Genomic DNA, 13,401 nt, shown 5'->3' with positions numbered 1-13,401 from the left:
AGTTTGTGAGTTGCCTCAGTTGCCTCGCCACGTAGGTCAGGACTGCGCCGTTCTCTGGATTCAGGTTCTGTGGGGTTTTATTTTGTTTTGTTTTTGTTGTTTTTTCTTTATTGTTTAGAGTATTACAGATGTCCCCTTCCTCCCATTGACCCCCTCCAGCCCACCCCCGCCTCCCCTCCCAGGCCTTCAACCACCCTATTGTCTGTGTCCATGGGCCTTGCATAGATGCACACAAGGTCCTTGGTTGACGACCTCCCACCCACCCTCCCCCGCCTTCCCTCCGAGATTCCGCACTCTGTTCCCTGCCTCCATGTCTCTGGATCCACTCCATTCGTCAGTTTATTTTGTTACTTAGATTCCACGTAGGAGTGAGATCCCGTCATACTTGTCTTTCTCTGACGGGCTTATGTCACTTAGCTCGATGCTCTCCAGGTCCCTCCGTGCTTGAGTCTTTGGTGTTTGTGTGGTTGTTGTTGTTTTCTTGGCCTCACAGAATCCGCCTTTGTTAGCGTCTGTGCCCCGGCGGGTTGTAGACTGAATTATGTCTGGGTCCACACCAGTGTCTGATGTCCTCTCGGCTGTACCGACCTAGACTCCATTCTGCCCTCGTCTCGGGCCCACAGAAGCCCAGGACCAAAGACGGTGCCTTTAGAGTTGGTGTGAGGTCGGACCCGTGGGAGAAGGTTAATGGGTGTGGAAGGGTTTGGGGCTAAATGCAGTCAGCTTTGCGCAAACACTCAGTTTCTTTATGGCGATAACAATCCCTCATTAGCCCAGAAGAAGCGATTTCCCTGGGCCTTGTGGTGCTTCCCGCAGGAGAGGGCTGGGCGAGCGTCCATCTCAGGGCCCAGGGCCTCTGCTTCCTGCTCGCTCGTCTGGAGGGTCTCAGACCCTTGGGTTTGGGCCCTGGTTCCACGACGGGGAACACTGATGTGGAAAGTGGTGCCACACATCCCGTGACTGGTGAGGGGTGCCGGCCCAACTTCAGTCTTCATTTTTTTAATACATTTTTATTGACTTCAGCGAGGAAGGGAGAGGGAGAGAGAAATAGAAACATCAATGATGAGAGAGAATCATGGATCGGCTGCCTCCTGCATGCCCCACACTGGGGATCGAGCCCACAACCCGGGCATGTGCCCTGCCGGGAATCAAACCATGACCTCCTGGTTCATAGGTCGGCGCTCACCCACTGAGCCACGCCGGCCGGGCCCATCCTAGTTTTCAGAGTGACTGTGAGCATGATTTTGAAGTAGAAATCCCCCGTGTGGCTTTCCACCTGCATGTGTCTGCAGGAGCTGCCCCAACCAGGTACCACTGACTCTGTTGTCTCCCAGCCCCCGGCTCTGGAGGCTGGAGTCCCTGATGGAGGCCCCGCCCACCCAGTACACTTTCTCCTTCTCTCTCTCTTTTTTAAATAAATCTTTATTGTTGAAAGTATTACCTATGTCCCTTTTTTCCCCCATCTCCCTCTCCCCTCCTCCCACCCCATGAGGCCTCTCCTCCTGGCTGCAGACAGCTGACGTCCGGCTGTGTCCTCACTGGGCTCCTCCCTGTGCACTGATGGGGGTGAGAGAGATGGAGAGATAGAGAGCGAGCCCACCACACCTGTCAGTTAGGGCCCTGCCCTGATGACCTTCTTTAACCTTTGTTCCCTCCCTCACGGCCTTATCTCTCAATGCAGTCACATTGGGGTCACAGTTTAAACATACGAATTGGGGGAGGGGTGTGGAGGGAATAGGGCTCAGTCCATCACACCAGCTAAAATGATGGCTCTGTCTCAGGAAATCCCCGTGGGGGAGGCACTGCCTGGGGCTCCTCTGCCACTTGAGCTTTCGCACATGCTCTGTCTGCTCATTCTCGTTCCTCTTCCAGATCAGCATCTTCATGACCCACCTGTCCAACTATGGCAACGACCGCCTGGGGTCCTACACCTTCGTGAACCTGGCCAACTTCGTGCAGAGCTGGACCAACCTGCGCCTGCAGACGCTGCCGCCCCTGCAGCTGGCCCGCAAGTACTTCGAGCTCTTCCCGGAGCAGAGGGACCCGCTCTGGCAGGTAACATGGGTGTGGGGTGGGGGTGGGCATCTCGGAGGGCAGGCAGGGAGACTGCAAGTGCCAATCAGGGGTAGGAGCTCAGCTGCAGAGAGTACAGCTGGCGTTTGGCACACGCTTCTTTATCCAATGGTTTTCTCCTCTTCAGTGATGCGTTTTGTTTGTTTGATGGGCTAAGTGTTTGCGTGTTTCTGTTGTGTTGTTTTCCTGAGGTTTCGGTTGCTGGTCCGGTTGGTTGGGGACTTCTGCATCGAGGATGTGGTTTGATGGTTCATGTCTTTTCAGGGGGAGGGCGTCTCCCCCTGGGAATGGGAGGGAATAGACACCCAAGTGCCATCATCTAAGGCCCCGAGACTAGACTCTGACATGGGTGTGTACAACCCAGGGCAGGGACGGGGGTAAAAATAAAAAGCAAAGAGCCTTTCTTCACCTCGTGCTTAACACAGTCCGTCTTTAACACGTCGCTACGTTCCTTTAGATCTAACCAACACTTTGCTAGGATCCGATCTATTAATAAAAGAATCGCTGCCCGGCCAGCACGGCTCAGTTGTTAAGCATCAGCCTATGAACCAGGAGGTCACGGTTCAATTCCCAGTCAGGGCACGTGCCCAGGTTTCGGGCTCGATCCCCAGTGTGGGGCGTGAAGGAGGCAGCGGATCCATGATTCTCTCTCATCATTGATGTTTCTCTCTCTCCCTCTCCCTTCCTCTCTGAAATCCATAAAAATATATTTAAAAATAAAATATAATAATAATAAAGGAATCACCAGCATGAGGATTGCTTTTACAGACAGTGGGAGCCTCGTACCCTCAATCCTGGGACACAAACCCTCCGCTCTGCAGCCTCAGCTGGAAAAGTCACCTCCCCCCGGCTCTTCCCGATGCATCAACCACGGGGCCGGTGAGCCGGCAGCAGAGCAGGTGGGAGGGCCCACTGAGCAGGAGGCGGGAGCAGTGTTGCTCAGGAGAAATCCCTGTGGACAGACTCGGCGCCCTCTCCCCTCTCCTCCGGCCTGTGCTGTGCTCTCCTCCAGGATCCCTGCTGTGTGTTGAAGTCTGGGCGGCAGGATCCACCCAACACGTGTCCACTGAGCATCCCCAGGCATGAGGCTAGGCTGCTGCTCGAGAGAAAGCAGGGAGCAGAGGACAGGGTTTCCTCCTGGAGCCGTGGAGGGTCCCTGTGGGTCTGGCTCGCCGGGACATGTTTCACAGGCGCATGGAGATGACCGCAACCATGAGCCCAGCCCGTTCTGGAGCAGCTCTCAGCAGGTTAACAAGGTGGGAGTCTCACACTCCCAGTAAGCGGTTTGGCCACCCGTGTGAGGTGATAACCCGACAGGCCGATGAATAGGTACAGACATCTATATATATAAAAGCCTAATATGCAAATTGTCCCCTTGGAGTTCGACTGGAGACCGACCTGGAGTTCAATCGCTCACTATGATGTGCGCTGACCACCAGGGGGCAGCACAGAATGAAGGAAGGTCCTGGCCCCAGCCCAAAGGCCCCAATTAGCCCTGATCCCCGGCCAGGCCTAGGGACTCTACCCGTGCACGAATTTCATGCACCGGGCCTCTAGTCCTTAATAAGGTGCCTACAGTCACACCCCGTCCGTGCTGAACAAAGGCAAAGCAGCGTGTCCCACACGCCCGTGACGTTGATAAATCATCGGAGTAAACCGCTCCTGTTCTCACACACGTTTGCTTATGCGATATCTATAATTCATGGCACAATAACCAGAAAAAGCAGCTACGTAAAGAAGGGTGCTGGCAGCTGACATGAAAAACGAGGCAATGCTCCCACGCTCTACTCTTTCTTCTGCTTTAGACAAAGTGTTGTTTTCATGAAGAATGTGTATCGTTAACACTGGGAGGTTTTCTTTGGGCTAGCTAATTGTGTTTGGTTTTGTTTTCATATCAGGGGCACTATTTATTTACTGAGGAGTGAATGGCATATGATTGGGGCACCATGAGGATTCTAAATACTGAGTGTTTGTTCAGCGTGAAACACGGGGCGGGTTTGGGGGGATCGATGAACATTAGAAACGGGACATAGAACTGTGTTTCAGGGACCTCGTCGCTGTGGAGGAGGCAGAACATCTACAGACGCAGGAAGCGCTCTCAGGGCCTGACGGTTCTCGTTTGAAAAGCAGCACAGAGGTCCGTTTCTGGGACACTCTTACGAAATGACAGAATTCGCCAGAAAAGGCTAGAGAGTTCGCGCAGTTCTGTTACCGTTGCTGCCATTCATACACGTTTAGAAATCTTCAGAGGTGTCATCGAAACAGAGCTGCTGTAAGAGCATCTAAGTAAGAGACTCCCATTGCATTCTGGGAGGTGCATGGTTTATGTGGCTCCTTCAGATGGGAGGTGACGTTGCAAACATTTCACATGAACCAAAGCCACGCCTTCTCAGATGTTTTTCAGAAGCAGGCGAGGGATGGGAGCGGACGGCGGTTAGGGTCAGGGGATCACTTGGCCCCACGGCGATTGGCAGGAGCTGCCGAGTTAAAGAAAACCTGACAGACTCTGTGGACCACGAGCAGCGTCCGAGGCTGCGGGAGGCTCCGGAAAGATAAAGCACAAACGCTGCCCAGCTCCTTCCCGGCGCGTCTCTCCTCGCCTACTCGTAGTTACGGTAGCAACACGCCCAGCTGTGGGCATCAGCAGCCCGGCCTTTATACAGGGTTCCGTTTCGTCAAAAACATAAGCACAGCCCGGCTGGTGCGGCTCAGGGGTTAAGCATCGTCCCAGGGACCAAGAGGTTTGGGGGTTCAATTCCCGGTCAGGGCACGTGCCCGGGTTGCAGGCTCCATCCCCAGTTGGGGCCGTGCAGGAGGCAGCTGACAGATGTGTCTCTCTCATTGATGTTTCTATCTTTCTCTCCCTCTCCCTTCCTCTCTCTCTAAAGTCAATAAAAACACATTTTAAAAAACATAAACGCATAACTGGCACCAATGAAACATTTTATAGCCCATTCACCACAGCCCGACAGAGTCAGGTAGATCGGGCTACAGTGTCTGTCGCTGTGTACAGTCTCAGATTCCGTGTGTGGGGACGTGTTCGTATTGCTAAGCGTGCATTCCTACGTAGTATGGTTCACTCTTGAAAACTCAGTCAACGGTCATTTTCCATTAGATTTTTAATTCACACTTTTTCTATTACCACAAATAAAAAGAAAACGTTCACAGCGATAATCTTTGCATCTGTTTTTTTTTAACTTTATTTTTATCATTGACAGCCTTTGCATGTAGTTCATCTCCTCAGGTTCCTTATGTCCATTTCATTAGCACCCGGGCCTGTGGCCTGACTGCCGTGTATGTGAAACTGCGTGTCGCCTCATTAAAAAGTGCCACGTGAGTGTCCGCCCACGGACAGCGGCAGGGCCACCAACGTGCTGAGCTCCTTCGAGGGGGGCTGAGTCTCTCAGAGCTGTTGCGTGGAACGTGTGCCCATAGCAGGCGGAAATCTGCCCCCAAGCGTGCCCTCCTCACGTACCCCTGGGGTGGGGGGCCCTGAAAATTATGTTCACAGGTTTCTGGAAATTCATGTCCCTTTTGTTTTGATGGAATAATCCTGAGGAAGCATGAAGGAGGGTTCCTCTTTTTGTAAAATATATTTTTATTGATCTCAGAGAGGAAGGGAGTGAGAGAGAGAGAAACATCAATGACGAGAGAATCATTGACCGTCTGCCTCTTGCACACCTCCTACTGGGGATCGAGCCCACAACCTGGGCATGTGCCCTGACCGGAAATCAAACCTGGGACCCTTCAGTCTGCAGGCTGACGCTCTATCCACTGAGCCAACCAGCCGGGGCCAAAAGCACTTGTTTGAATGGCGAAGATGTGGGCAGTGGGAGAGGAGGGTGTGGCCTGCTGTGCATGTGCAGCCGAGAGCGAGCCCACAGAAGCCTGGCTTTCCCGGGTCCCGGCCCCCGCGCTTGCCCTCCTGCCTTGGGGAAGGGGAATGAAGCCACCTGAGCAAGCGCCTGGCACCACCACCACCGAGACACCGTCTTCGTCGCGTTCTCTGCGAAGAAACTCAGCAAGTGGAGGCCGTGGTAGCTACGTTTCTATTGCCTGACGTCAAAACACAGCGAGGAATCACATGTAGTGCTTTCAACAATACAGAATTATTGATGAAAAAATAGACCCAGAGCCACAAAATAATAACATCCACGGAGGAAGAAAGCTCTTCACAAAGGAGCAGTGTGAGCAGCAGTGTGAGGAGCAGGTGTGAGTCCGAAGTGTGGGGTGAGCCACGGGAGCCAGCGCTGGGGCCACCGGAGAGCCGCGCTGGAGCCGGTTTTCTGCAGGAGACACGGAGGGACAGGCCCACGCAGTCCCTGTGAGGTCAGCTTTGGAGCAGGTGGCAGTGCCCCCCGACCATCAGCGCTGCTCCTGCCCATGCTGGCAGCCACGCCCATTCACGCCCTCACTCTCAGGCCCTGTCCTGCGTTTCACCAATTTCATTGCAGCAATGAGGGTCTACTGGTCCGAGACCTCACTCCAGTGGACACAGAGTATTACCGACATCCCGGCACCATTATGTAAATCATGTAAAACACCACCAACCCGTCCTGAGTAAGATCATTCCAGTACAGAAATGCAGGGAGGAGGCTAGGGCAGGAAGTGCCATAGAGACAGGAGTGGACGGCCCTCACAGGGAACATTGGAGTTGACACCTGAGGATAAGTGCTACATCCGTTAGTGGGCGAGTGGCCGGAGCCAGACAGCAAATGCATCCATAAATGAATGGAACAGCAGGGTCCATATAGGGTCTTGGGTCAGCGTAGGGCCCTGGTTGGCAAACCGGCTCGCGAGCCACATGCGGCTCTTTGGCCCTTTGAGTGTGGCTCTTCCACAAAATACCACGTGCAGGTGCGCACGTACAGTGCGATTGAAACTTCATGGCCCATGCGCAGAAGTCGGTTTTCGGCCTGGGCGAGTCTATATTGAAGAAGTACTGTTGATATTTGGCTCTGTTGACTAATGAGTTTGCCGACCACTGGCCTAGGGCATCCTCTACCCTCGAGGCATCTGAAGAAGCCCCAGCTCTCTCCCTGTCCAGGAACCCAAACCCCAGCCGTCGAGTCCTCCAGGCACTCACATCCCACATGTCTAGTCATCAGATGGTGGCAGAAAATTCCTCGTGGTAGGGCAGCCACCCAAGGTGCATGCTTTCTGACAGGGGACCAGGACATCTGCCCTCGGGACAGACATTGGCCACAAACCCATCCTCAGCGAAGGTGAGGTCTCTGCTCCGCCAATGGCCTAGCTCACCTGGATAGAGAAGGGCTGGGCTTTGTGGGTCTCACAGTGAGCACTCGCTCTCCCAGAGCTCAATGTCCTCATTTTAAACAGAGACACATCGAATGCCCTCAACACCCACGCGAGGTAGATACACCAACCTTACTTTGTGAACAAGGAAACTGGATCCCAGAGAATTTAGGAAAATTGCTTAACACCCGGGCAGTCTCCCCCTGAGCTCGGACTCTTAACAACTGATTAAATAAGGCAGGTTTAGGGTAGTTATTAGCTTATGCTAAAAGAATTGGCAACATGTTGATCAAATTGGAAAAACATAGGGCATTGCCCAGAAAAATAGGTTATTTCCAGACTGTAGAGCAGGTTTGCGTGTGTCTGCAGCGGCGGGCACAGCGTGATGGTGGGCACAGCGTGATGGTGGCCACAGCCTGATGGTGGCCACAGTGTGACGGTGGGCACAGCGTGATGGTGGGCACAGCGTGATGGTGGCCACAGCCTGATGGTGGCCACAGCGTGATGGTGGCCACAGCGTGATGGTGGCCACAGCCTGATGGTGGCCACAGCGTGATGGTGGCCACAGTGTGATGGTGGCCATAGCCTGACGGTGGGCACAGCGTGACGGTGGCCACAGCCTGATGGTGGCCACAGCGTGATGGTGGCCACAGCGTGATGGTGGCCATAGCCTGATGGTGGCCACAGCGTGATGGTGGCCACAGCGTGATGGTGGCCACAGCGTGATGGTGGCCACAGCGTGATGGTGGCCACAGTGTGACCTCAGGCACAGCTAACGGGGGAGAACGGGCTCCTCGCTGACCAGCCGTGACCTTGAGCTGCCTGGACGCGCCCAGCAGCCACGCCCTGCGTGGGCCACCTGCTCCGGCTGGAGTTCTGTTTCCCTCGTGGCAGGATGTCCCGGCGAGCAGTGTGGTGATTCTCAGCCTGACCCCAGCCCTCACCTTCTGCAGAGAAGCGCCATGAAGCGCAGTGAGTCAGAGCACAGGCCAGGTCGCCATGACGAGGACGCTCTGCAAATACAGAGGCGAGTAAACAATGTCTGCCTCCTCACAACTGTGTACAGATGGACAGGAGGTCGGCTCCGCTCCACGTGGTCACCCAGGGCCACAGGTGGCCAGTGCTCAGCGCACAGGCGACCTCTCTTCCAGGGCCAGGAGCGTGCCAGGTGGCCTGAGGGCACCCAGCTCAGCACCCCGGGGCGCCTGCTGTGTCTGCCCTGGGGATTGACCGGAACTCTGCTGGACACCCTCTTGCACCAGAGGCCAGAGTCCATGGTCTGCTTGGCCCTTCTGCCTGCCTCCTGTGGGCAGGTCCTTGTTCTGAGGCCACTCAGAACCAGCGGCCCTCTGCACGCCCGGCCAGTGATACTGCAGCGTCCCCTGGAGCAAGGAGATGCCGCTCCAAACCCAGAGGCCGTGCAGCCCAATGCACTTTCTCAGCTGCAAAGCAAATGCTCCCCTCACTGTGAAAGGGTGTCCTGGCCTTGCCTGACACTGGACCTCAGAGACCCTGACCTCCAGGCCCTGGAACCTGCCAGAGAGCCTCCCCTCTGAGCTCGCGTCCACCATGGCAGGTAGAGTGACCACCTGGACCTGCCGGGTCCGACTAGCATCGGCCACCAGCTCAGCAGGCTGGCAAGACCCCAGGGATGTAACGGTGATCCGGGGTCTCCGGGCTCTGTAATGACACCGACAAGAATGAGCTTTGAAACTTATTTCTGAGAAAACTATTGTTTTGAAGAAAAGATATATTGAACGTTTTTGCCTTCAGTGCTATTCACCTTCTTTAAAAACAAAACAAAGCTTTAAAACAAGAAGGAGAGGGACTGAGCAAATTACATAATGAGAATTGGAATGAAATTGAGGGTTTAACAGGGCATTCTTTCATTAAACTCTGGAAGTTCAACTGTGGTTAGCATTTCTTGACATATCTCCTACCTTTTATTAAAATACTAGAGGCCCAATGCACGAAATTCATGCAAGAGTAGGCCTTACTTCCCCCGGCTGCCGGCACCTGCTTCCCTCTGGCACCTGGAACCTGGGCTTCCCTTGCAGCCCCAGCTTCGTCTAGAACAGTGATGGCGAACCTATGACACGCGTGTCAGAGGTGACACGCAAACTCATTTTTTGGTTGATTTTTCTTTGTTAAATGGCATTTAAATATATAAAATAAATATCAAAAATATGTCTTTGTTTTACTATGGTTGCAAATATCAAAAAATTTCTACATGTGACACGGCACCAGAGTTAAGTTAGGGTTTTTCAAAATGCTGACACGCCGAGCTCAAAAGGTTCGCCATCACTGGTCTAGAAGGACATCTGGTCTAATTAGCATATTATGCTTTTATTATTATAGATATTTTTATTGATTTCAGAGAGGAAGGGGGAGAGAGAGAGAAACATTAGTGATGAGAGAAAATCATTGATCAACTGCCTCCTGCATGTCCCACACTGGGGATTGAGCCAGCAACCCGGGCATGTGCCCTGCACAGGAATCAAACCATGACCTCCTGGTTCATAGGTCGATGCTCAACCACTGAGCCATGCCAACCGGGCTCTCCTAACTTTAATTAATGAAATTGTACTCGGAGCTGGAATGGAGTGGGGTTGCAAAGTCTTCTTTTGCAGAAGCTGTGTTGGACAACATGGTCAAAAGAATCATAATTACAGACAACTTATCTGACAAGTTTTACCTTGAAAAAATATCTGTCAAATAAAGGACCCTCTAAATGAAAATCACTGTAAAAATATTTGGTCTGTAATATTTAAACATTTCAGTATGAAAAAAAAATTGAATGAAAGGATTTTCCTTTAACAGAATTTACTCTGAGCTTACATCAACCCGATAGAGAAAACACTTCCCCAATCAAAAGCATAGCGGCCGAGCCCTGGCCGGTGGCTCCATTGGCTGGAGAGTCATCCTATATATCATTGGTGGCTTGTTCAAATCCCAGTCAGGGCCTAGGCCTAGGTTGTGGGTTCGATTCCCATCAAGGTGTGTACAGGAGGTAGCTGATTGATGTTTCTCTCTCTCCCTTCCTCTCTCTATAAAATCAATAAAAACATATCCTCGGCCTGGCCAGCGTGGCTCAGTGGCTGAGCGTTGACCTATGAACCAGGAGGTCACAGTTCAATTCCCGGTCAGGGCACATGCCTGAGTTGTGGGTTCAATCCCATGTGGGGTGTGCAGGAGGCAGTCGATCCATGATTCTCTCTCATCATTGATGTTTCCATCTCTCTCTTCCTCTCCTTTCCTCTCTGAAATCAATAAAAACATTTTTTTAAAAAGAAAAAAGAAACACAAAAACAACATGTCGCCGGGTGAGGATCTAAACAGAAAACAACGAAGACACAGTGGCCAGTAGAGAAGGGGCTGGCAGCGAGCAGGACGGATCCTGAACCAGGAAGGGCCTTGGGGAGGGGGCCGTGTGGCCGAGGACCAAGGGGGCCGTGTGGCCGAGGACCGAGGGGGCGTCGGTGTGGACGTCCGTGACTGGTCACCTGTGTCACTTTCCATACTCGATAGAAACATCGTTGTTTTCCTGCCCAACGTGCTGTTCAGAGAGAATGTCATGAGCGTGATGTTTGACTGTCTTTGCTTTTGAATTGGTGACATCATAAAGCCAATTGCCAGCCAGTGAATGTTTCAGAAGTGCATCCTTCCCATCGCAGGGCCCGGGAATTCTCAGAAGCGTCCTGGTTTGGGTGAGAACCCTGGTCCCGGCAGCAGAAAGGGGTGGGACGGGCAGGACAGGAGGGGAAGGTCGGGATCGGGCAAAGTTGGGCGATGGGTTGGGTCTGGGTTCCCTCGCCTCTGCCGTCCAGCAGTGACCCGGGGGGAGGAGGGACAAGAGGCGGCCACAGGTATGACCCTACCTGCCACCGACTCATCGGCGGGGCCACACTGGGGTTTGGCAGGGTCGGCGCCCGGTACACAGAGGGTGAGGAGAGGGAAGGAGGCCATGGCCTCGGCTGGCGTTCAAGGCCGGCCTCCCAGCCTCCAGGGGCCCCGGGGAGAACAGGCCCCAGCGCCGTGGTCCGGTTCCACCTGGGAATTGGACTCAGGGACTGAGGTTTAGCGAGAGATCTGAAAACCGCCGCACAGACGTCAACTTCTTGACGACGTCGAGTTTATGTCCTGCTGCCCAGTGCTTGATTTCTGCTTTGTGTGGCTTTGCCTGAGTAACTCCTGGGTCCAGTTATTTTACAAACCAAGTTCAGGCGGTGACGCAGGTACACAGACAGAGGCAGGAACAGAGGGCGAGGCCCGGCAGCTGGGACCACACCCGTCTGAAGAGGGTGACCCTGGACGTCACAGGGCCAGGACGGAACAGGGTCTGATCCGGGGTCGGGGGTCGGGCACGCGTCTGACCCCGTCCTCTCCCCGGTCCTGCGCTGCGGCCGGGCCGGGCGCCATGGCCCCGGAGCTCACGGTGCGTCCTCTTTGCAGAACCCCTGTGACGACAAGCGGCACAAGGACATCTGGTCCCGAGAGAAGACCTGCGAGCACTTGCCCCGCTTCCTCGTCATCGGGCCGCAGAAGACAGGTGAGGGTCGCCGCCGGGCGGGCGCGCGAGTCCGTGTCCCGGGATGTGGCGTCCGTGGCATCGCTGGGCCGGTCGGTGTGCGTGGGACGAGGAGACACCCAGGCACGGGCCCGCTGCTGGGACCCGGCTTCACGCCGAGGTCCGGGTGCTGCCTGCGAACCGGGCTCAGGGACTGAAGTTTTAGCTTTTAAAATCGTTGCACAGACGTCATGTTTTTTAAAGTATATTTTTATGGATGTCAGAGAGGAAGGGAGGGAGAGGGAGAGAGATAGAAACATCAATGATGAGAGGGAATCATGGATCGGCTGCCTTCTGCACGTCCCCCACTGGTGATCGAGCCCGCAACCCGGGCATGTGCCCTTGGCTGGAATCAAAGCGGGGACTCTCCAGTCTGCAGGCCGACGCTCTATCCACTGAGCCAGACCGGCCAGGGCAAGACCACATTTTGGACAACGTTGAGGGTCTGTCCTGCTACCTGGTGTTTAATTTCTGCTTTCCGCGGCTTTGCCTGAGTAACCCTGCCTCAGTTATTGTGCAAAGAGCTCCTGGCAAACCATGTGGCGCCGATGTGTGCCTTGAGTGGCTTTTTTTAGAGCCGCTGTCTTTATTGCCTTAAAATGTTCCACGTGTGTGTGTGGTGGAGGGGGAGAGGGGGTGGGGGGTGCCCACCATCAGGTGTGATGCGGCCTGGGCTGACTCCCTCGGGCACCTGGGCTCCCTCCGTGTTCTCTGAGCCGAAGGCCAGGGGCGTCGGAGGGAGTAACTCAGCGGCCAGATGACACTTTCCATTAGAATATTTTACCCTGCGGCCCGGAGGTGGCAGCTTTATGCGCGGCGCTCACGTCCTGGTTATTAACGTTTTTATTGAGTCGCTGTATCGGGGACCCACTGCTTCGGGGAGAGCGTTTTCACCGGTGAGCGCACCACGCACGGCACAGACGCGGACACGCAGGCCCACGCGGAGGGGCCCACCTGCAGGAGCAGACGGCGCTGAGGCCGCGGCAAAGTCCGCAGCCTGTTGGGCGTTGGTGCTGAAGGCTCTTCCTCCAGGAACGTAGGCTGCCCCATAGCAGGAAGCGGCAGAGGCAGCTCAGGCCTCAGACCTGCGCCTTTGTCGCCGTTGCTTAAATGTGCATGGTGGCCCTGGCGGGGGCGCGGGGTGCAGGGGGGCGGGGCTCAGGGGCTCCAGCGTCGTCTGAATTCACCAAGGCTCAGGTTCACCACCCCGGTCAGGGCACATACAGGACGCAACCGATGAGTGCGCCAATAAGTAGAACAACAAACTCATGTCTCTCTCTCTCTCAAATCAGTAAACATTTTTTAAATGTGCATTAATTTTCTACCAGCTCCCGGTGGTGGTGCTAACTCTGGGACGACTAGAAAGAAATGAAACCGTCCTGGTGTGAAACAATGTCACAGGCCGTCTCCTGCCACTTGTCACTGGGCGTCCTGACCGGCTGGTTCCACGCCCCCCCCCCCCCCCCCCGTATTCCCACTCTCCAAAAAAGCGCCCTGAAATTTTA

At 54.4% G+C, this 13,401-nt stretch overlaps 1 protein-coding gene across 1 annotated transcript in view; it reads left to right on the top strand.

Moving 5' to 3' along the window:
• Positions 1-1,872: 1,872 nt before the first annotated feature.
• The window catches only part of LOC102443179 (N-deacetylase and N-sulfotransferase 4), a gene marked incomplete at its 5' end in the record, with an annotated part of 29,228 nt that continues 17,699 nt past the window's right edge, over positions 1,873-13,401 (top strand). The window contains 2 exons of the mRNA XM_023747790.1: positions 1,873-2,055; positions 11,782-11,878. Of these exons, the coding sequence (XP_023603558.1) occupies positions 1,873-2,055; positions 11,782-11,878 (280 nt within the window). The remainder of the gene's footprint in view (positions 2,056-11,781; positions 11,879-13,401) is intronic.

The sequence above is a fragment of the Myotis lucifugus genome, unplaced genomic scaffold, assembly GCF_000147115.1.
Source record: "Myotis lucifugus unplaced genomic scaffold, Myoluc2.0 scaffold_978, whole genome shotgun sequence".
NCBI lineage: Eukaryota > Metazoa > Chordata > Mammalia > Chiroptera > Vespertilionidae > Myotis > Myotis lucifugus.
This window is presented reverse-complemented; position numbering and strand designations above follow the sequence as displayed.